General features: G+C 37.7%; 1 protein-coding gene across 1 annotated transcript in view; it reads left to right on the plus strand.

Moving 5' to 3' along the window:
• The first annotated feature begins 5,465 nt into the window (after nucleotides 1-5,465).
• Nucleotides 5,466-21,017, plus strand: part of WDR11 (WD repeat domain 11) — a 56,869-nt gene continuing 41,317 nt past the window's right edge. Inside the window, exons 1-9 of the mRNA XM_035030375.1 lie at nucleotides 5,466-5,605; nucleotides 6,580-6,691; nucleotides 11,575-11,728; nucleotides 12,656-12,829; nucleotides 14,860-15,046; nucleotides 17,414-17,579; nucleotides 18,274-18,388; nucleotides 19,249-19,444; nucleotides 19,941-20,044. Coding sequence (XP_034886266.1) covers nucleotides 5,520-5,605; nucleotides 6,580-6,691; nucleotides 11,575-11,728; nucleotides 12,656-12,829; nucleotides 14,860-15,046; nucleotides 17,414-17,579; nucleotides 18,274-18,388; nucleotides 19,249-19,444; nucleotides 19,941-20,044 — 1,294 coding nt within the window. The 5' untranslated portion in view covers nucleotides 5,466-5,519. The remainder of the gene's footprint in view (nucleotides 5,606-6,579; nucleotides 6,692-11,574; nucleotides 11,729-12,655; nucleotides 12,830-14,859; nucleotides 15,047-17,413; nucleotides 17,580-18,273; nucleotides 18,389-19,248; nucleotides 19,445-19,940; nucleotides 20,045-21,017) is intronic.

Below are 21,017 nucleotides of genomic sequence, written 5' to 3' on the forward strand. Positions count from 1 at the left end.
AAGGAAATTTTTACTGTACCTGAAACACTGTTTTAGAAGAATAGGTACTGTTCAGGGATGGAGAATTTCCCCAGTTTAAGAATTGATGTTGTGTTATTATCACTTCCTCGAATCATTAAAGTACATATGAAAGCACCTACTATCTCCTGTTGTAGATTAATGAGCCCTAATGCAAATTCTGTAATACGAATATAACGCCGACATGAACATATTACCATGTTCTTATGGGCTAAATAAAGCAGAGAAGCAGTGGATTCCTCAATCATAGACACCATAAATGTCTTCCATAATGGCCACTCTATTCACCCTTTCTGTTTGGGCTCTCAGAAGTAACTCATATCCCCCACTTCCAGGGCCCCCAGAGAGGGCTCAGCTAGGAAAGGCAGGACTTAAAACAGGAACATTTTAATATTGCTGCCATTTGCCCAATGGCAAGTTATGGTAAGAACTAAAACATTTTATATATTTTTTATATTTGTGATTTTATACATACACACACACATATATATATCATCAGAAGCACGAATTTCCATTTAATAAACTGCTTCTCAATAAATAGCAGTATTTAGCTCATCAAGTTTTATAGAATGTCCCTTTCTACAATTATGCAAGAATCCTAGTGGCTCTCCTTTTTAAAATATCTTAAGTGAAACTGAAGCCTGATCTGACAGAGAATTGACTTTTATAACAACTACATTCTACCCACGAGAAGATTAATGGCCATTTTCCTTCTCCACTTTCTGCTGAAACCCTTCATGCAAACGAGACAGATGTGAGGAACTTGACACATAGCAAAGTCAGGTCTGACTTTCCTAGTTAATTTGGCTGGAAACCCCTGGGCATTAACTTCACCCTCCAGAGAGCATCCTTCAGAGGTAGGAGCCCACTTGTCATTAATCAGCTGGTTTGGCGGCCACCCAGCTAGGTGTGTCCTGAGGCAGATGTGTGGGTCTGGTGGCAGTCTCTGGTCACCTGAACCAGCCTCCCAGGTGTGGGGCTAGATGACTCACAGGCAAGGTGAGGCTGTGAACCCCAGGCTCCCCGCAGGGTCCATGTAGACAGTAAATGATAATTCTAGGATACAGCTCCTATTACATCAATGCCCCCATGGGAACTTGAGCAGGCCAGTGAGAGGAGCAGAGTAAGAGGGGAGGAAGGATGGCACCTCCTCTGCCTGCTACCTGGCTTATCACCTGAGGATAACCATTCAAAAATGGTTCCTTTTCATTAGCTTCTGTGACTGACACCTGGCCTAGAGCCAGATACACTGTGACTGATGCAGAACACCGTGTTGTCAAACGGCAGTGGGGCAAAAACAATGACTGTTTTTTTTTTCCATTAAAGAACATGAAATTCCTGTATTTCAAAAAATTTCACAAAATAAAGGGCAGATTAAATTAGGAAAATACTTGCAAATGACGGTATCTGGTTACCAAGTGGAATATATTTACAAATGATTACATCTGATTATTGCATGGGAAAGGGGAGAGTAAAAATAGTGCTTATAGCATGACCTCTATTTTACAAAAAATAAAACATGTATGCATTTTAACCCACTGAGCCACCCAGGCGCCCTTAAAACATGTATGCATTTTAAAAGGAAGACACAGTCACTTCAAAGAAGCCAATCTGACCAGTGATCATAAAATTGACTTTTTTGTATTTATGCTTTTCTAAGACTCCCACATTTTCTACATTTATTTATTCTGTGATTTAGAAATTTTTAGTGAAACAGCGAGATAGTTATACTCGCTCCTATGAATTATTTTAGGGAAATAACTTAATAGAATGAAAACCAACTATAGGCATAAAGATATTTACTGCAGCTTTATTTTCATTATTTAAAAAAAATGGAAATAACTTAAGTATCAGGCAATAGTGGAGTAACTAAATAAGTCCACTCTACCAAATATTGTGGAGTCACTCAAATGATAATTATGATGACTACATAAATATTATAAATATAATTTTGATAGAATGTTCAAAGAAAAAGATTGACAAGATGTAGGTGTATTAGGCAACTATGTAAAATACATCTTCATTTGAACAACTGGGAGAAAATGTGTAAATATGATAATAGATACACTAGCAAGTGAAGATTACAGATACCTTTCTAAAAATTATATTGTTTTTCATATTTCAAAAGAGTGAAACAAGATGGTTCTGAATAAACACTTTCAGTATAGGTCAGGGTGGTAGGAGCCCCCTTGGTTTTATGCTGGCATCTGAGTCTCCTGATTCAGTCCATCCACACTCAAGCCTCATTACAGGGCAAATCTGAATTACAAGTCAGTCATCTACCCTGGGCAGAAACGCAAGTATGACGCTCAGAGATTCAAAGTTAACAGAGACAAACTGGCATTTATTTTTAATTGCAACAATTAGTGGATCCTGTGAAAGACCAGACAGCATTATAAAGTCCGTAAACCTGTTAGAGTGGCTCACAATCTATTTCCACCAAAGTCCAAGCTCGTTAAGAGCAAGAAATCAATAGAATCATTTTTCCCCCAGAAATCATGATCATGTACCAGAAACAATCTTGTTAGGTTAATCTAATTTATGAAAAGCTATTCTGTGAACACATTGTTAAAGTACTGTTTACTTGGACTAATAAAATTCTGATGGAAAAATCAAATAAGAAAGTCCTCTAGTTTATTCTTCCTTTAAAAACAGCCAATAACTGGATAAACGTGCACTCACAGAACCTAAGTGGCCCCAGGAATGAGATATGCTGGCAGGTCAATTTTGTAGACCAGCTGGAAAGAGATAAAGGGCCAGAATGAGCTACTAGGAGGCAAAGGGTGACCTGGGTCCTCATCCTTAGTAGCCAGGACAGCCATTACATTGGAGAATCTTACATGTGGTATTTTTATCCCCTAAAATCATCCAAAGTCACAGATCTTGTGTCTGTCTAACGGCAAAGCCCTCCCCATTTCAGGCAATACCCCACTGCCCCTCCTGTGCTAAGGGTCTAAGAGTAGCACATCCCTCACACAACCTACTTGGGAGAAATGCATTTCACCATGACTGTTTTTCTCCGAAAACATCCTTTAGTCTAATAAACCTCTATTACCATGTCACAAAGTACAACAACTAATCCATTGTACTGTCATAAGTACTTGTAGTATGTAGATGTGAGAGGCGATCAGTAATGACAGTAGCCAAATAATAAATCAGGCTGATGATCATTCGCAAGGAAGTAAGGCGTGGGCAGAAGGTGTTTAAGGAAAAAATCCAAGGAAAGATGAACAGATGCCAAGTCGAGTCAGGCACACTGTTGGCAGTCCTGCTCAATTTCTGACCTTCACACTTGTCCAAACGTCTTCTAGCTCTTCTGTGTGCACGAGCCCGTGGAAACCATGCACTGTATGCAATACTCTACAGGTCTTTTTAATGCCCTTCTATTACTAATACAAGTCTCATTTGTTGAGGAAAGGAACCAAATCCCAATCCTTCTTTGTCCCCAATGGCAACCACTCTTCCTGGCATGCAGTTGGTCCTCAATAAGTGATTAATGGAGCAGGAGTTTTAAATGGCCGTAAGCATAAGGTCAATCAGGGCTTGAGTGCCATCACTGACTCCTTTTTGTCATCTCGTGGTTGCCATTGGGGACAAAGAAAGATTGGGATTTGGTTCCTTTCTGAAAAGGAATTCTAAGTCTAGTAGAGCGTATTTTTTTCTCCTATATTGCAGTTGCTTAAAAATATGTTAGTCTCCCCTGCTCGACAGACATATACGCAGATAGCAATCATGTGGGGTATGTATATTGAAATAACACAGTACAGCACAGAAGAGTTATTTCTCAGAGGCCACTATACAATATGTCCACTTACATCACATTGGCCAGAATTTAGTCTTATGGCTTGATCTGGTTGTAACGGGAGGTGGGATATGTATTCATTTCATGGAATGATAGTGTGCTCAGATACAAATTGTGCTTCTGTTCCTATGAAAGAAGGGGAAAATGAATTTGGGGAGCCAATTAGCAATCTCTGTCAGGAAGCATCAAAGATTTTTAATAAGGGAGTGATAAATTTAGACCTGTGGTTATTGGCATCTCTGGTTGCCCCAAAAGCATCAGTAGGGAAGGATGTGGGGCAGGAAAGGAAAGGGAAGCAACAACAGTTGCCAGAGAACAACTAAGAGACAAAGTGCGTTCTTTGGCTTCAACAACTAAGATGGTATTGGAGGCGATCTTTGAGAAAGCTGTTTTCTCAGAGTGAGGTGGACGCAAAAACCTGAAATGACAAAATTACCAATTATTTTGTCCCTTTTGTTGAACGCATTGGAGAAGAAACAGACATCTGGCAAAATTATTGCTGGAAAGAAATCATGGCAAGTGTTACAGTAAAGGGTATTGTGAAAGATTCGAAATGAAGTAAGGATTGTTAAGACAGTCAGTTGAAACAGAGTGGAGAGGTTGTGGATGCGGGCAGAAGTAGCAGGACGTATGCCCCTCTCCTGTTTCAATCCTGGGAACACCAGGAACTTCCAACTTTTGTCAGTTCCAACTCCACCACCTCCTGGAATACATCCTTCTATTTTGAACCGTAATAAAGATAATATAATACCTGTTAGCTAAAGATCTAAACACATATCGGATGGTCACCGTAAACTCTGCCAGCACCAATCTTAATTCTTTCCAAACAAGTATGTAACCTGGCAGTTTTTGCCTTTTTAAGACTGAGCTCCTGCTCCCTGGCAATTCAGAGAATACATTTTATTTCAGCGGACTCTGTGCCCCAGGGATTACGATCCGTAAAATCCCAAATAAATAATTTAGTTGCTTTACACACTCTTCTTATTGGCCGACAGTATAGATGATGTGCTGAGCACAGAGGAGAGGGAGATGGAGTCTGATTTGAAGGAGAGGAGACAGAGGAGAAACTGCAAAATGAAAGCTGCCCCCGACAAGCAGCTGGCCTCAGGAGTAATGTATTTTTTCAAGTATTTTCAAGACCAGATGTGGAGTGATCTCCATATTTAGAAATTGTTTATATTAGAGCCATTCATCTCATGCATTCTAATCATTTCATCCAGTCCTATTCCTATATTTGTTCTATAAACTTCTTGGGAGCGGAGGCCGTGTCTTCGCCTCACGCCTGATGCCTACGACAGTGCCTGGCATTTGGTCGTTGTCCTGAGCTAATAGATCAAAGTCAGAAAGGCTAATGGGGACTTTCAGCTCTTGCTTTTCACGATTTCCTGCAGGGTACAGAGGCCTACGCAGTCCCAACGTGAAGAAAACAGACCCAATGGAAAGCAGCCCCGCTGCCCCCAAAGCACAGCCCCGCGCTCCTCGGACTGGCAGCGCCAGCTGGGCGGCCAGACCTTGAGCGAGGCTGAACCGCTGAGACCGGAACCCGAAGAAGGCGGAATCCGAGGTGGTGGAAACCTGCTTTTGACGGAACCAAACGGCGGCGCTCACAGAGCCACCCGGACTCTTTTGGTAACGGAAGCGCAGTGGCCGCCGCTTCCTGGTTGCCGGTGGGCGCCGAGGGCCGCGTTGAGCCGAGGCGATGTTGCCCTTCACTGTGAACTTCAAGGTGTCGGCGCGCACCCTCACCGGGGCCCTCAATGCTCACAACAAGGCGGCGGTGGACTGGTGAGGGCGCCGGGCTTGGAGGACACCGGGTTCGGCCATGAGTGTGTAGGGAAGGGGAACAGGAGGTTTCACCCCCCGGTTCATTTGGCCTCGCCGAGCCTGGGTGCTGCCCTCGCGCTAGAGGTTTTCTTTAAATGCTGGGTTTTTGTTGTTACTATGAAGAGAGTAAATGCCCCATGTGTGAACCTTCCCTGTGCAAATGTAGTGGCCCTGTTTCTCCCAAATGTGTTTCTCTTTGCTCATTCCCCAAGCCTGCCTTCCCATCGCACTCGCCTGTCTTGACCTCTCCTCCCACATCCAGGCTCCTCTCCCTCCACCGTCAAACTCCCCTGCCCAGTGTCTCTTCCCCGGTTTGTCTTTTCCTTCTCTCTCTTTCATCTCCCTGTTTCTTACCTTTAGTCATTCCACAACCTAGAGCCGGTGCTGGTCGCCTGTACCCTCACCTGTCATCTCACCTTGACCTTTCCACCGTAAACTAACACTGAACTCCGAACATTAATACTTAGATGGAAAGCGAAATTCTGTAGCTGGGGCTGCTGGGAATGTTGGCAAGAGCGAGGAAACCTCCTGTCCAGTGTTTGTCTTTTTGTCTGGTTGGAAGGACCAGGACTGGTCACAGATGCCTACGGAACATGATCTCAGGCACTTTTTTTTTGTGAGTGCTCAGGATTCGAAGTTGAATAAGACAAATAGGCGACAGGGGTTGCTTTGTGCATCTCCGGGGCTGTATATGCATGTCTCTTAGAACCTTTTTTATCCACATGAAAAACAAATGTCAACATTTTTAGTTTAGCTAGACATTTTATTTAAATGGGATAAGGTAAAAACAAAACAAAACTGGCCTTTATGCTTCAATAATAATCTTATTAATGGTAGTACGTATTAGATTTGTGATTTATTTTAGCATGCCTCTTGGCAAGAGAGAAGTTAAGTCTTTGTTTTGTACTCAAATTTTAATATCACTGTTTTGTTAGGGGCTGGCAAGGTTTAATTGCTTATGGATGTCACTCGCTTGTGGTAGTGATCGATTCCAATACTGCCCAAACTCTTCAAGTTTTAGAAAAACATAAAGCTGATGTGGTCAAGGTAAGTCAAATCCCACTTTCACCCTATAACATATTGCCTATTCTGAAGTTTTAAATGTCACTAGATTCTCATTAAGTCATATATGTAAATGTTGAATAGCTTTTAAACATAATGATTCATTTGGGGTAGCCTAGCATTTTCGTGTATATGATTTAATGGCAATCCAGGATGAGCTATTAAATACTAGCTCTTAGGTGATTTTAAAGATGATGGATAACACCAGTTCTACCATTTACTCATTCATTCATTCGTTTTGAGCACTTAGCATATGCTAAGGATATAGAGATGAAAGCCCTCAAGCAATTCATTGTCTAATGAGGAACGATGAAAACATATAAATACGGTATGCTAAGTGAATGCTTAGGGACAAAGGAAGCTACCTAACACCTAGTTGTAGGGATCAGGGGAGGGTCCCAGAAGTCTCTCCAGTTTAGGGACTGGTAAACAGTAGTTAACCAAGTGAAGAATAGGGGAAGGAGCACCACAGATAAAAAGAAGACTGTACACAACGGTAAGTAGTGGGGTATAAAGTTGGCTAAAAGTTGGGATATGGCTAGAGGGTTATGGACGAGGAGGCAGCCAGAGAAATTTGTCTGTCCTGAGAGTGTTCGATGGTTTTGAAGGAGTTTGGATTTTTAAGTAGGCAATTGATAAGGTTGTATTTGTATTCTATAAAAACTTACTCTGGCAGCAGTGAGGATTTCTTGGAGAAAGGCAAGATGAGGCAGTGAGATCATTTAGGAGACTTTTGCAGAAATTTTGGCAGGAAATTCTAAGGGCCTAAAATAAAGCTGAGGCAGGAAGGAGTCATATTCAGGAGCTGCTGAAGAAGTAAACTTGATAGCCTGTATAGTAATCAGTTTAAGGAGAGTCAGGGAATAGAATGATTCCAAGTTCTGTTTAAATAACTGAATGATAGTGTTGCTATGACAAGGGGAGTAGGTGTGAAATCAGTTTAAGTTTTCAACATGCAAAGTCTGAGACGCCTGGTGCAATTGATTCACAGTGACCTGAAATCTTAGAGAAGATTAGAGATTGAGATTTGGGGATTTTGGTTTGTTTGTTTTTGATAAAAGCTTTATTGAGATATTCAGACCATAAAATTCACCAGTTTATAGTGTACAATTCCATGGCTTTTAATATATTCATAGAATTGTGTAGCCAGCACTGCAATTTCATCACTGCACCTGTTAATAGCTGCCCCCCATCCCCTCATTCCCTTCATCCTTAGGTATCCAGTAAAATACTCTCTGTCTCTGTAGATTTGTCTATTCTAGACATTTCAAATAAATGAAATCACACATTAAGTGTCCTTTTGTGCCTAGCTTCTTTCGCCTTCTTTCACTCAAGGTTCATCTGTGTTTTAGCATGTGTCAGTACTCTGTTCCTTTTTATTGCTGAATAATATTCCAGTCCACAAGTATACCACATTCATGTATTGATGGACATTTGGGTATTTCCCAGTTTTTAGGCATCATGAATAATGTTGCTATGAACATTTATGTACAAGTTTTTGTGCGAACATGTGTTTTCATTTCTCTTGGGTATATACAGAGGAGTGGAATTGCTGACACATATGGTAACTCTGTGTTTAACTATTTGAGGAACTTCCAGACTATTTCCAAAGAGGCTATACCATTTTACATTTCTATTAGCTGTATATGAGGATTCCAGTTTCTCCACATCCTCACCAGCATTTGTTATTATCTGTCCTTTTGATTCTAGCCATCCTATTGGATGTGAAGAGGTTCTCATTGTGATTTTGGTTTGCATTTCCCTGGTGGCTAATGATGTTGGGCATCTTTTCGTGTGTTAATTGGCCATTTGTATATCTTCTTTGAAAAGTGTCTATTGAATCCTTGGCCCATTTTAAATTGTCTTTTAATTATTGAGTTATCAGAATTCTTTATGTATTCTACATAGAAGTCCCTTATAAGATACATGGTTGGTAAATATTTTCTTTCATTCTGTAAGCTGTCTTACACTTTCTTGTTGGTGTCCATTGACACACTAAAGTTTTTAATTTTGATGTCCAATTTATTTTTCTTCTGTTTCTCCCATTGTTAAGATTTACACCTTTGTTTTCTTCTAAGAATTTTACAGTTTTAGCTCTTACATTTAGGTTCTTGATCCATTTTGAGTTAATTTTTATATATAATGTGAAGTAGGGAAAAATGCAGCTGATTTTTGTATATTGACCTATATCCTGTGGTCTTGCTAAACTCACTAGACCTAGTAACTTTGAGGGGATTTTTTACATAGACAATCATGTCATCTGCAGATAATGGCAGTTTAGTTTTTTTCATTGATAATCTGTATGTCCTCTATTTTTTCTTTTTCTTGTCATGTTGCATTGGCTGGGACCGTTACTATAATGAACAGGAATAGTGAGACTATATTCTTGTTTTGTTCCTGAGCCTGGGGGGAAAACATTCAGTCTTCTACCATTAAGTCTGGTGTTAGGTATAGGGTTTTATTTTGAAAAAATACGTTCTCCTTCCCACCCATTTCCCTGATCTTTTTGGCATTTCTGGCGTTCTCTTTTCTTTGTGTGGATCCAGGTTTCAGTCTGGTATTATATTCCCTTTGCCTGAAGAATTTCCTTAAAGTTCTTGAGGTATATATCTAATATAGGTTGATTCTCTTGGTTTTTGTTTGTCTATGAAGATATTTCATCAGTTTTTTTCTCTTGTAATTCTTGAAAGATATTCCACTATCTTCCAGCTTCCATAATTTCTGAGAGAAATTCTTGTCTTTATTTCTCTACATGCAGTGTATGTTTTCTTGTCTGACTGCCTTCAAGATTTTCTCCTTATCCTTAGTTTTCAGCAGTTTGATTATGATACGTCTAGGTGATTTAAAAAAAAATACACACACGCACTGCTTGGGGTTTACATAAATGGAATTCAAGCACTTATATACATAGATGCAATCAATTCTTATCCATGATAGTTTTATTCTGTAAAGTTGCTGCAAACACTGAAATTAGCAAATACTGAAATGTTGATTGCTCAGTTGATTGAATTGTTGATTGTAGGGTAAATACAACTTAGGTTCTTGTGAGCCTCTTGTCACAACATTTTCATCAACTGATCAATATATAACCTTGTTTTGTATTTGTTTTGTTGATTCATTAACATTGAACTCACAGCCAACAGCACTAAAACTCATGCCTGAACAGGGCTTATCTTCCGTGTTTATCCCATAAGGCACATCACAACTTCTTATGCTTGGGACCACTAGGCAGCACTTCAGCACTGTGCATTGGGACCATTTTGAATTTGAACAATGAAATCATCAATAAAAAGCACAAAAATGCCCCCCCCCCCAAAAAAGTGGTGCTCAATAGACCACGAGAAAGACACTTGTTTGCATTATGAGAGCTGAAATAAGAACATTTTGTTTCACCTGGGAATACACATGTCTATTGGTGACTCAAATTTTTCACCACTCTGCGTGTGTCTGAATGACTGTGAAAGCACTGCAAGTATCCATTTTTTAAGTAAAATCACAAATTCCAGTGAGTGGGCAAACACATCTGCAAATAATGCGGATTGACTGTATATACACACACTAAATATAAAATATACACATAGACAACACATTCAAACATGTACATATATGCATATACACTTTTTTTTTTAAGATTTTATTTATTTATTTGAGAGGGAGAGAATGAGAGAGAGCAAGCACATGAGAGGGGGGAGGGTCAGAGGGAGAAGCAGACTCCCCGCCGAGCAGGGAGCCCGATGCGGGACTCGATCCAGGGACTCCAGGATCATGACCTGAGCCGAAGGCAGTCGCTTAACCAACTGAGCCACCCAGGCGCCCGCATATACACTCTCTTAACACATTTTATTTTAAAAAAGTTCTGGCCTGAGGAAAAGATGTATTACAACAGAATCTTAAGGCTTATCAACACTGAAGTTCAGAAAATTTTTTGTTTTGTCTTTTCTATGAATTCTTTAGGAATACTGTAGGGAAGGCACACTTCCCTGCCTTGGCACTAGGTATGAGTTTGTGTTTATGTATATATACACTCATGTGTCTCTATACATATGTTTATATATGTATATATTTGAAGATTCTGTGGTGTTTGAGTTCATTCATTAAACACATATTTGTTGAGCACTAGCTTTGGTGGTCTGTTAAGATCTGGGAATAGAAAGGTGAACAAGGCCTGCATGATCCTACCCAGTGGAGCTTACAGTTCACGGGTTGGTGATGGGTCAAAATGGGGTAAATAAAGCAATTACAAATTGTTGTTTGTTAAATGCTTTGAAGAAGACAAACTGGATGCTGAGCTAGAACAGAGGGGAGGCTGTAGCCACGGAAGGCCATGGCTTAGGGTGAAATGAAGACGTGTGTTTTGTTCATGACTCAGGATTAACTTGATTTGTGCTGGAATCTTGTGGTTTTTATTGTAAAAACTCCACTCTTATGATGTTGCTAGAGGTATGAAGCATATATTTTTTTTTTAAGAAAATTAACATCTTTTTTCCAGTTTTATGAAAAGGACAGCTAGAGGGTTTTTTGCTTGCTTTTGTTTTCTTCCATTTTTTCCTCTGCAAGGTTTTGGTAGTTCTAAGTTGTCTCCTTTTAATTAGGAGAGTAGAGTACAGAAAACCATTCTACTTAGTAATTTAGGATTTTAGATGTTTTGTCATGATTAAATTTTATGATTGTATTGCAACTTTAAAAAAATACCACATAATAAAAGTCTGACTTTCGAGATGGAAAACAGTTTCCTGTTTATTCTTTCTAAATGTTTTTGTAACATAAGTGTAGAATGTAGTTTGGGTTCTGGTTGATGTTTTATGAAAATTGTGTTTAGTTTCATCCAGTACAAGTATTTACTTGATTTGATTTCTTCTTGATACTAGGTTAAATGGGCCAGGGAAAATTATCACCATAACATTGGCTCACCATATTCCTTGCGCTTAGCTTCTGCTGATGTCAATGGAAAGATCATCGTTTGGGATGTAGCTGCGGGAGTAGCTCAGTGTGAGATCCAAGAGCATGCCAAACCTATTCAGGGTGAGGAAAGTCTGTGCTCTGCTAAGTGTTTATATTAATACACTTACTTTTAGAGTGATTTTTTTCCCTTTTAATTTCATCACTTCCCAGTTAACTCTTGATTGTGTTCAGCGTGTTTTATTGATCTGTATCTAGCTTTCTTGTCCTTATCAGTATATTTCTGTGCATATTTCCTCAAATCTCAGATGATCTGTGGTTTAGTAAATTGCATTAATTTTAGCATTGGCCTCTATCAAGCATGAGAAAAATTAAACTGCTATAAAAGTCTTGTAATCTAAGCTACAATAAAGTAAACTTGGCTGAATTGCTATTTTGAATTAGCCCTCAGTGCTTACTTTCCATTAATAGAGATGATACAAATTTTATTTTCATTTTCATATAGATTGTGTGTTTATGTTACTACTTAAAACCAATATGGTATTCTTTCGACTCAAGGCTTTGACTGAGTGGCTTTCTTGACTGAGTGAATTTTTTAGATGACTATTTAAATATTTGTTGAGTACATTGTACTAGGTACTGAACGAGATATTTGTTCTCTTTATTATCATGTAAAAAACGTGAAACTCTGCAAAGTCCCATTAAGTAATTCCACAAAGATGTTAGGAGAGCCTGACGTTGATCATGGCCAGGACAGTCTTTGACGCAAAGTTTTAAGTAATGATTAAGTGAAAATTTTGTCTTGTATTTTCTTTGAAGTAATTTGAAAATGTTGATCTTGAGATTCTAATGTCCAGACAGCTCATTTTAATATAAAACTACTTTTCCTGTGCAGTCCTGACATATATACACATGTATGCAACATAGGGAGAGGGGAAGTTAGGATTTTAAGGATTGTGGGGAAAAAAAACAAAACCCTAAATGTCAAGGGCACATTAACCAAGTCTTCTGAAGTGATTTCTGAATTTTGCCTTTATCTGGTCTTTGCAGATGTTCAGTGGTTGTGGAATCAAGATGCTTCCCGAGATTTACTACTTGCTATCCACCCACCAAATTATATTGTGCTCTGGAATGCAGATACTGGCACCAAACTGTGGAAGAAAAGCTATGCAGATAACATTCTTTCTTTTTCTTTTGACCCTTTTGATCCCTCACATTTAACTTGTGAGTAACAGATTCTTGTGGAAAATGAGTTCTTTATAATATAGTTAATGCTCTATACATAAGATATACACAACCCATATCATACATCTAATATGTTAAAACAACAAAGTGGAGAAGTCCATATATCTGCAGCATCCAATATGGATACTAAATCATAATCCCATATCATTTGCAAGTATTTTGATGGCTAGAAATTTAAATCAGCAAGCTGTACCTTCACTGTGTTGAATTTGTAAATAGAATTCAATTAGCTGGGGAGAGAGAGTTGCTGTGCTATTCTAATTTGGGCTTAATTAAATTTGTTTTTCTAGGAACATATAAAGAACCTGAGTCAAAGGTTTCATTTAGTATGTGGCCAAATTCAGTTCTTCCTTCTAAAAAATCATTTAAATTCATGCATGTGTTTTGAGTGCCATAAATAGATGCATGTGAGGCACAGAATAAGCCCACGGGAATTTTTTCTTGCAGAGGTTGTTTTTGCTACTGTGCTTTTGGTGTTTTCACTGAGCTGCTGATCAAAAAATTTGATTTGTTTTTAGACACATGTTTTTGTGACTAAATGGTTTAGGAAATATTCTTCATTCAGTTATCCAATAGATATTTCTTGAGCTATTACTATATTCCAGGAATAAAGGGAATGAAGGGGAATGGGAGGGCTGGGAATGGGCCGGTTGTTGTATTAGATAAAGTGGTCAGAGTAGGCTTCATTTTGATACTTGATCAAAAACTGGAAAGAGATAAGGGAATTAGCTGTGGGAAAGAATGTTTCCCCTGAATTTGAATGACTCAATTCTTTTATCTACCAGCATTTGTTATTACTGAGTGTGTATTTGTGTGCTGAAGAAAGAAGAGAAGTGTGTACACGCAGAAACTAAAATGGGAAACACGGCTGTGCAGTTATAGTAATGTGTGGTTAGGCATTGCGTGTGTATAGACATATACGGTCTGTGTGTACGAACATGTGCATACGTGCACTCACTCCTTAGTGTGCTATGAAATGCAGTGCTGTGGGAACACAGAGCAGGGCTGCTCTAGCTGATCCACTGACTGAGGGAGGGCAACACAAAAGAAGAATGAGACCTTGGAAGGTGAGTTCTGTCATCTGAAAAGGAGACAAGGACTCAGGCTAACTTACTGCATCTCTGTAATTTGGTTGATAAAAGCACAGTATATTTCAAAACGTCAGTTCACCTAACAGCTTTGATTTACTCATCTTGAATGTGCCAGGACTGTCATAGCTCTTGAATACTTGTTTGCTCCCTGTGCTTAAAGCAGCCTCACTAACTGCAGGGAGCCAGGATAGATGAGATTTCTCTGTTTAGATATCTTTGTATTAGCCCCGGTGTTGAGGGAGATTATTTTTCAGTCATAAAAAGGCAAAATTTGTATTGCTAAATATGGTGCTCCCTTCTTGAATACTTCTGTTTCCTGTACACTTAGTAAGCCATTGTTGGCACTCTGTTTTTACCCTGGATATAAAGAGAAAAAGAACACTCTGCTATACTTCCTAAGGTTCAATCTGATGCTCCAAAAGAAAAAGGAAATATTTTTAGACTGAGTAGCTCATGATAATCATAAAAAATTAGTATCACATCACATATTTAAACTTCGCTAAGTGTGATATGCAAAGCCTCTTATATATGGGATTTTTTTTTTCTTCTGTGAATTTTATATTCTGAAAAGTCTCTGGATTTTGAAGTTACGGGATATAATGAGGAAAGGTTTTTAATGACGTGCACTGAATTTATTTGGAAGAACAAACATTTGTTCTTTCTGCCAGTAACCTTCTGATATCTTTTTAATATAAAACATTAATTTAGAACGCTGAGCTTGGAGGCCTCTGATGAATTGTAATGGACCACCTGTTTCAGTTCAACTTGGAGAACATTCCAGTTATGTTATGACTCCATTACACTGCCAGTTCTATATTATTAAAATTATCATTACCTTGCTTTCAAAATTGTATTGGAATAAAACTCTGTGCTAAATTTGATTAAACTTTAATCAGAGTTTTGCTTCTCTCAATATAGTACTCACCAGCGAGGGTATTGTATTCATCTCAGACTTCTCTCCATCCAAGCCTCCCTCGGGCCCTGGGAAAAAAGTTTACATATCCAGCCCACACTCTAGCCCAGCTCATAACAAGCTCGCTGCAGCCACAGGGGCCAAGAAGGCTCTTAATAAAGTAAAAATCTTAATCACTCAAGAGAAACCTAGGTAAGTTACAAGTATAAAACTAACCACGTTCATCTATTTATCATCCATTCATGAAATGTCATTTTTGAAGATGTACTAATACTGATTTTATTCTTTACCTCACCCTTTCTCATTTCCAGTTTTGAATTTATATGGAGGAGAATGTTCTCTCTGTCTCTTCCCCAAAGAGGAGATTCCACCTTTGATGTGGCTCCTTGTTTCTAGTCATCATGTTAACCTCTCCCCCACTGATTTTTACAGATCACAGTTTTTGGCTTCTGATTTTTAAATCTGAAAATATAAGATGAAGATTCCACCGTTGGCAATTGAATACATTAAAAAATTGGGGACAAAAGCTGGATTTTCATTTTAAATACATTTTCCTCACTTAAGTGCTGTGCAGTCTCATTAGCTAGTAAAATATGGGTGTTTTTCTTATGCATGTAAAGATGTTTCTCGTACTGATTAAGGACCAGGATTCTAGGGGAAATTATAGCTACGTGACTCAGAAAATTCTTTAATCTTGCTCAAATTTCACTCTCCCAATCTCTAAAACAGCATTTTATAGGATTTTATATGGTTGTTGTGAGGATTAAAATACAGTAGCTTAAGTACTTAATGTAGTGGCAGATAATTTGGTAAGCATTTATTTGGTAAATGCTACCTATTATTGTTTATTTCAGAAATTGCAACTGAATAAAATTTTAAGTAACTAATTTTGTGCATTGGAAAAATAGATTTCAATTTTTTTTCCTCGAAAGCTATGATTGTTCTTATTTTTATTGCTTTGGCAGTATTTTGGCATTCATTTTAAAAAGACTCCTATTTTTAATATACTAAGATTATTCTGCCTAGATTTTGTGGGTAATTACCTGAAAAATATATGGTAAAATACAGATTGCTCTATAAATATATTCTGAATTTATATATAAGTATCACTTTTATGTATTAAACCATAGGCTTGTTAAGTTCACTAATTTATCCCCCGCCCTGTGCTGAAATAATTTGATTGCTCCTTACATATTTTAAGAGAATTTTCTATTATTTTTCATTGGTTCTGTGTTATAGATAAATCTTTTAAAGTCTGAATTGTTTTATATTATGATTTGTATGTGTTATATCTTCTCATGAGTCATACGTTCATTTTGAGTTTTGGGGAAATGAATTATTAATCCCTTCAAATAGAACTGCTCCAGGTGCTTTTATGTACATTATTACATGTGATCCTGCTACAGTTCTGGGCCGTAATACTGTGCCTATTTTGTAAGTGAGGAAATTGAGCTCCACATTGTTTTAAATATGTTCCTCAAGCTTACCCAACTAGGAAGTGGCAGAGCCAAGATTTTAATGCAATCCATGTTCCTCTTTGTAGTCCTCTAATCTAACTTTATTTTATTTTATCTTTGGTACAAAAAGGTGGTTTTATTAAAGCACGGGGATAGGACCCGTGGGCAGAAAAGAGCTGCCTAACTTTATTTAAAATTTAAAACTCTGTAATCATTATGTAAAAAGAAAGTAGTATATAATTATATGTTTATTATATGTTTATTCCTAGTAATGTTTATTCCTAATGTTTATTCCTATTGATTAGGAATAAAATGAGTCTTGAGACTCTGAACTATCTACAATCTTTATAAAGTTTTATTAATTTTATTTACACAGAAGAAAATGCTGTGATAAGTGAATATAATACCTTACTTTGTTTCAGAAAAGATTTAAGACAGCTTAAAAGTGAATGAAGACAGAGGGGAGGAAGTGACTTGCCCAAGGCCATACAGATAATCCATTGGCTCCTGGTCCAAGGGCCCTAATTACCCAGATTGTTTTGTTTTGATGCTGAGTCTTGATTTCAGCAATCTCTTTGGTACTTCTGATGGCAAAATAAAAATAAAACTATTAGTTTTGTCACTTACCATCTTATAGACTTATTACTTAAATTTTTTTTTTTTTAATAAAGATTTTATTTATTTATTTGAGACAGAGAGAATGAGAGACAGAGAGCATGAGAGGGAGGAGGGTCAGAGGGAGAAGCAGACTCCCTGCCGAGCAGGGAGCCCGATGCGGGACTCGATCCCGGGACTCCAGGATCATGACCTGAGCCGAAGGCAGTCGCTTAACCAACTGAGCCACCCAGGCGCCCTTATTACTTAAATTTTTCAAAAATTTAGAAACGTATCTCTATCCAACCTATGCAATACTATTGTCATAATTGGCACAGAGATCTTAGTTTTAGATGCTAGTCCCTATTGGTCATTTCAGGAAACAATTGTACCTTCTTATTGACAAGTTAGGTGGAAAGGACAAAATTCAGTCCTTTATTAGCTTTTTGGATATGAATAAAGTCTTTGACTCATTTCTTGATCCCTAAAGTATGTTTACTTTTTTCAGCGCTGAATTTATAACTCTCAACGATTGCCTTCAGTTGGCATATCTGCCTTCCAAAAGAAATCACATGTTGTTACTGTATCCTCGAGAGATTTTAATCCTTGACCTTGAGGTGAATCAAACAGTGGGTGTGATTGCAATAGAACGAACAGGAGTTCCATTTCTGCAGGTATCTATGATTTAAAAATTACATCCCTCCAAGCTGATTATGAATGTTATAGGGAGAAAAAACATAATCTTGCAGAAGTCCTTAGTTCCACTCTGTCTTTTCTATTTATTTAAAAATTAACGATGTTATTGTATATTCCTATTTTTCTGCACTTTTGATTTGATTTACCCTAGAAATTCTTCTGATCTGAAGATATTTATTGAACTATTTAAGTTACCTGGATAAAGACAAATTTTTTATGACAATAAATGGATGGATTTTCTTTGTTTTTTAGAGATTTATTTATTAGAGAGGGAGCATGCGTGTGCACATGCGCACGAGTGCCAGCAAGCCGGGGGTGGGGGTTGGGGGCTGGGGGGGTGCAGAGGGGGGGTGCAGAGGGAGAGAGAATCCTGAAGCAGACTCCCTGCTGAGTGCGGAGCCTGATGGCAGGGCTTGATCCCAGGACTCAGATCATGACCTGAGCTGAAATCAAGAGTTGGCTGCTCAACTGACTGAGCCCCCCCTCCCAGGTGCCCCATAAATGGAGACTTTGAATAATTCATTTAGTTTTTAAAGCTTGGGATTATATGTGTATTTTTGTTTTTCTTTTTTTTTTCTGCCCATATTCTCTAAATATGAGTTTATGAGCTTCCCAGCATATACTTTTTAATCTATTGTGTTTTTTTTAAATGACTACATTATCTATTTAAAGGTAATACCCTGCTTTCAACGTGACGGTTTATTTTGCCTACATGAAAATGGTTGTATAACTTTACGTGTTCGAAGATCTTATAATAGTATTTTTACCACTTCAAATGAGGAACCAGGTGAGTTTATAGCTCAGAATAATGTTAATATATTTTTCTTCAGAATTTCCTAAGTCTTTATGTGACAAATACCAGCCAAAGCTTGGAGTTAATGGTAGTCCTGGCCTTGGAAAAGTAGACTATGATTGTAAAATGAGGCATAAAAAAGCACAAGCCCATGGTTAATTTCATGGTGTTATAATAGTGCTCCTCCTATATGCAGCAAAGAAAGTAATATTTTGTAATTCCTTAATTATATCCATGAGCCAAGTAGATATTATCTTTGTGAATTTTTCTTCAGCACAAGTGGAACCTTGTAAAATACCTTTATTATTACACCCCTGACTTCTCTGCTTTAGGAACTTCCATTATAAAATGACATAGGTTAATAAGTCTCCAGGGTATTCATTTGTCAGTTTCAGTCTTATCCTGGAGAATAAAAGCACTGTTTTGTAAAATGATGTATTACCTAAAAGCGAAAGTGACTTTCACATCTTTTGTAGAGTACCATTATTTTCAGGCTTACTATAGGCCACTATAAATTATGATGACCTGTAGTGTACTGTACATTATTTAGTCATATCACTATTGATCCTTCTTCAAAGTTATTTTCTTTGTTTTAAAATATTAAAAAACAAACTATGTTGATTGTAGTTTTTATTTTGGAAACTAAACTTGGTATAGACAGCCATTAAATGAATTATATTTATATTCTCAAGAAATTAGTAATACTTGTAAAAGGAGAAGGCATTGTTGACAAACTTTGTGCTAGTGAAGGAATGATGTTCTTTTTAGTTGAGGTTTTATTTAAATTAAAGCAAATAGTAGTGATATTGCTGTGTTGCTTTCCGATATTTAAAAGAAAACAATACTATGTTAAGATCCAGATCCTGTCCAGGAGCTTACCTATGATTTACGAAGCCAATGCGATGCAATCAGGGTGACAAAAACTGTCCGTCCCTTCAGTATGGTGTGTTGTCCTGTCAATGAGAATGCAGCTGCCCTCATTGTGAGTGATGGCAGGGTCATGATATGGGAACTGAAGTCTGCCGTTTGTAATCGAAATTCACGGAGCAGGTAAGTGAATCAATAGGATTCTTTTCTGGTTTGCTTTGTTTCCTCTTTTAAGAAAATTACTAGAATCAGGGGCGCCTGGGTGGCTCAGTCAGTTAAGCATCTATCTTCAGCTCAGGCCATGATCTCAGGATCCTGGGATCAAGCCCCATGTCAGGCACCCTGCTCAGCAGGGAGCCTTCTCCCTCTCCCTCTGCTCCTCTCCCCTGCTTGTGCTCTCTCTCTCTCTCAAATAAATAAATAAAAAATCTTCAAAAAAAATTACCAGAATCATATGAAAATAACAGGGACTTTAAAAAAAAATTTTTTTAAGTGAGAATTTAGACTTTAGATTATTAGGGAATTATCTAAACCTGCTAGAAATATTTCACTGTGGTTAAGATTAATAAATTCTATAAAAATGGATAGAATGCCATGATCTGAAATTAGTAATTTGGGTTACTAAAATGTGACATAGGTTTTAAGTATGTAAAAACATGCAATTATTATGTCTTTGCAGTAGTTCTGGTGTATCACCTTTATATTCACCCGTGTCTTTCTGTGGAATTCCTGTAGGAGTGCTACAGAATAAACTCCCAGACCTCTCCTTAGATAACATGATTGGTAAGCTATTTTTTTCCTCTAACATTTATGTTAGGTATTCTCGAAGGGCAAAATTAATAGAGTCACTGATTTGCAATTGTTTTAAAGTCAAAGTTAATACTTGAGAAGACTAAAATGGATCATTTTTTTCCTCACTAAATCAGAGGGTATGAAATATTTAAGCATAAATGCATATATTGACATTACAGTTATCGGAATTAGAAAACATTCACTCATGAGAGACTCTTGATTTAAATAAAGGAGATGACATTAGGCGTTTGAATGCTAGATCTATCCTGTGTTGAGCTATACCCTGCTCCTCAGGGCTTTCATGCAGTCTGGTCCCTTGGCTCGGAACTGAATACATACTTTCTCTTTCTCCCTTTCTGCTACTCCTCATTTAAAATTCGACTCAAGTGTTGCTTTCTTTAGTCTCCCTAGCCTGACTTAAATGTTCTTCATTTGCAGTCCCTAGTAGTTACCAGTTGATTGTAACTGTGATTTTGTTTGTTTCCTCCAGTAAATTATAAACCCTGTAAGTGTGGGACATGCTTGATTCCACTTTGTATCCCCAGCACTCGGCAAAGAGCCTTGTACGTTCAAGCTGTGCAACAAACATTGAAGGAATAAAGTGAGCAGTATTAGAAAAAGTTATTTTAGCATCTTGATGCACATTTTTAAACTTTCACGTTGGGGATTCTTTCAACAAATTTATTTACAAATAAAATATTGGTTCAGTTGTTTAATTATTATAGGGTCAGTATTTATTAAAGGAAGAATGAGGATTTGTGATTTCAAATATTGTACAAATAGAAGTTGCAAATATGCCAAGTAATTTTGATGTCTTAATTCTTTTAAAATTTGTGGCTGTGGCTTATAAAGGATTTTCTTTGTCATTATTTGTTCTTTCATAACGTAATTGGAGATCAGTATTTAGTAGGTTTTTTTGTTTAGATGCTAGATAGATGATAATACTAGGAAGAGTATTACCTTA

This window comes from Mirounga leonina, unplaced genomic scaffold, assembly GCF_011800145.1.
Source record: "Mirounga leonina isolate KUSES-001 unplaced genomic scaffold, KU_Mleo_1.0 Mir_114, whole genome shotgun sequence".
NCBI lineage: Eukaryota > Metazoa > Chordata > Mammalia > Carnivora > Phocidae > Mirounga > Mirounga leonina.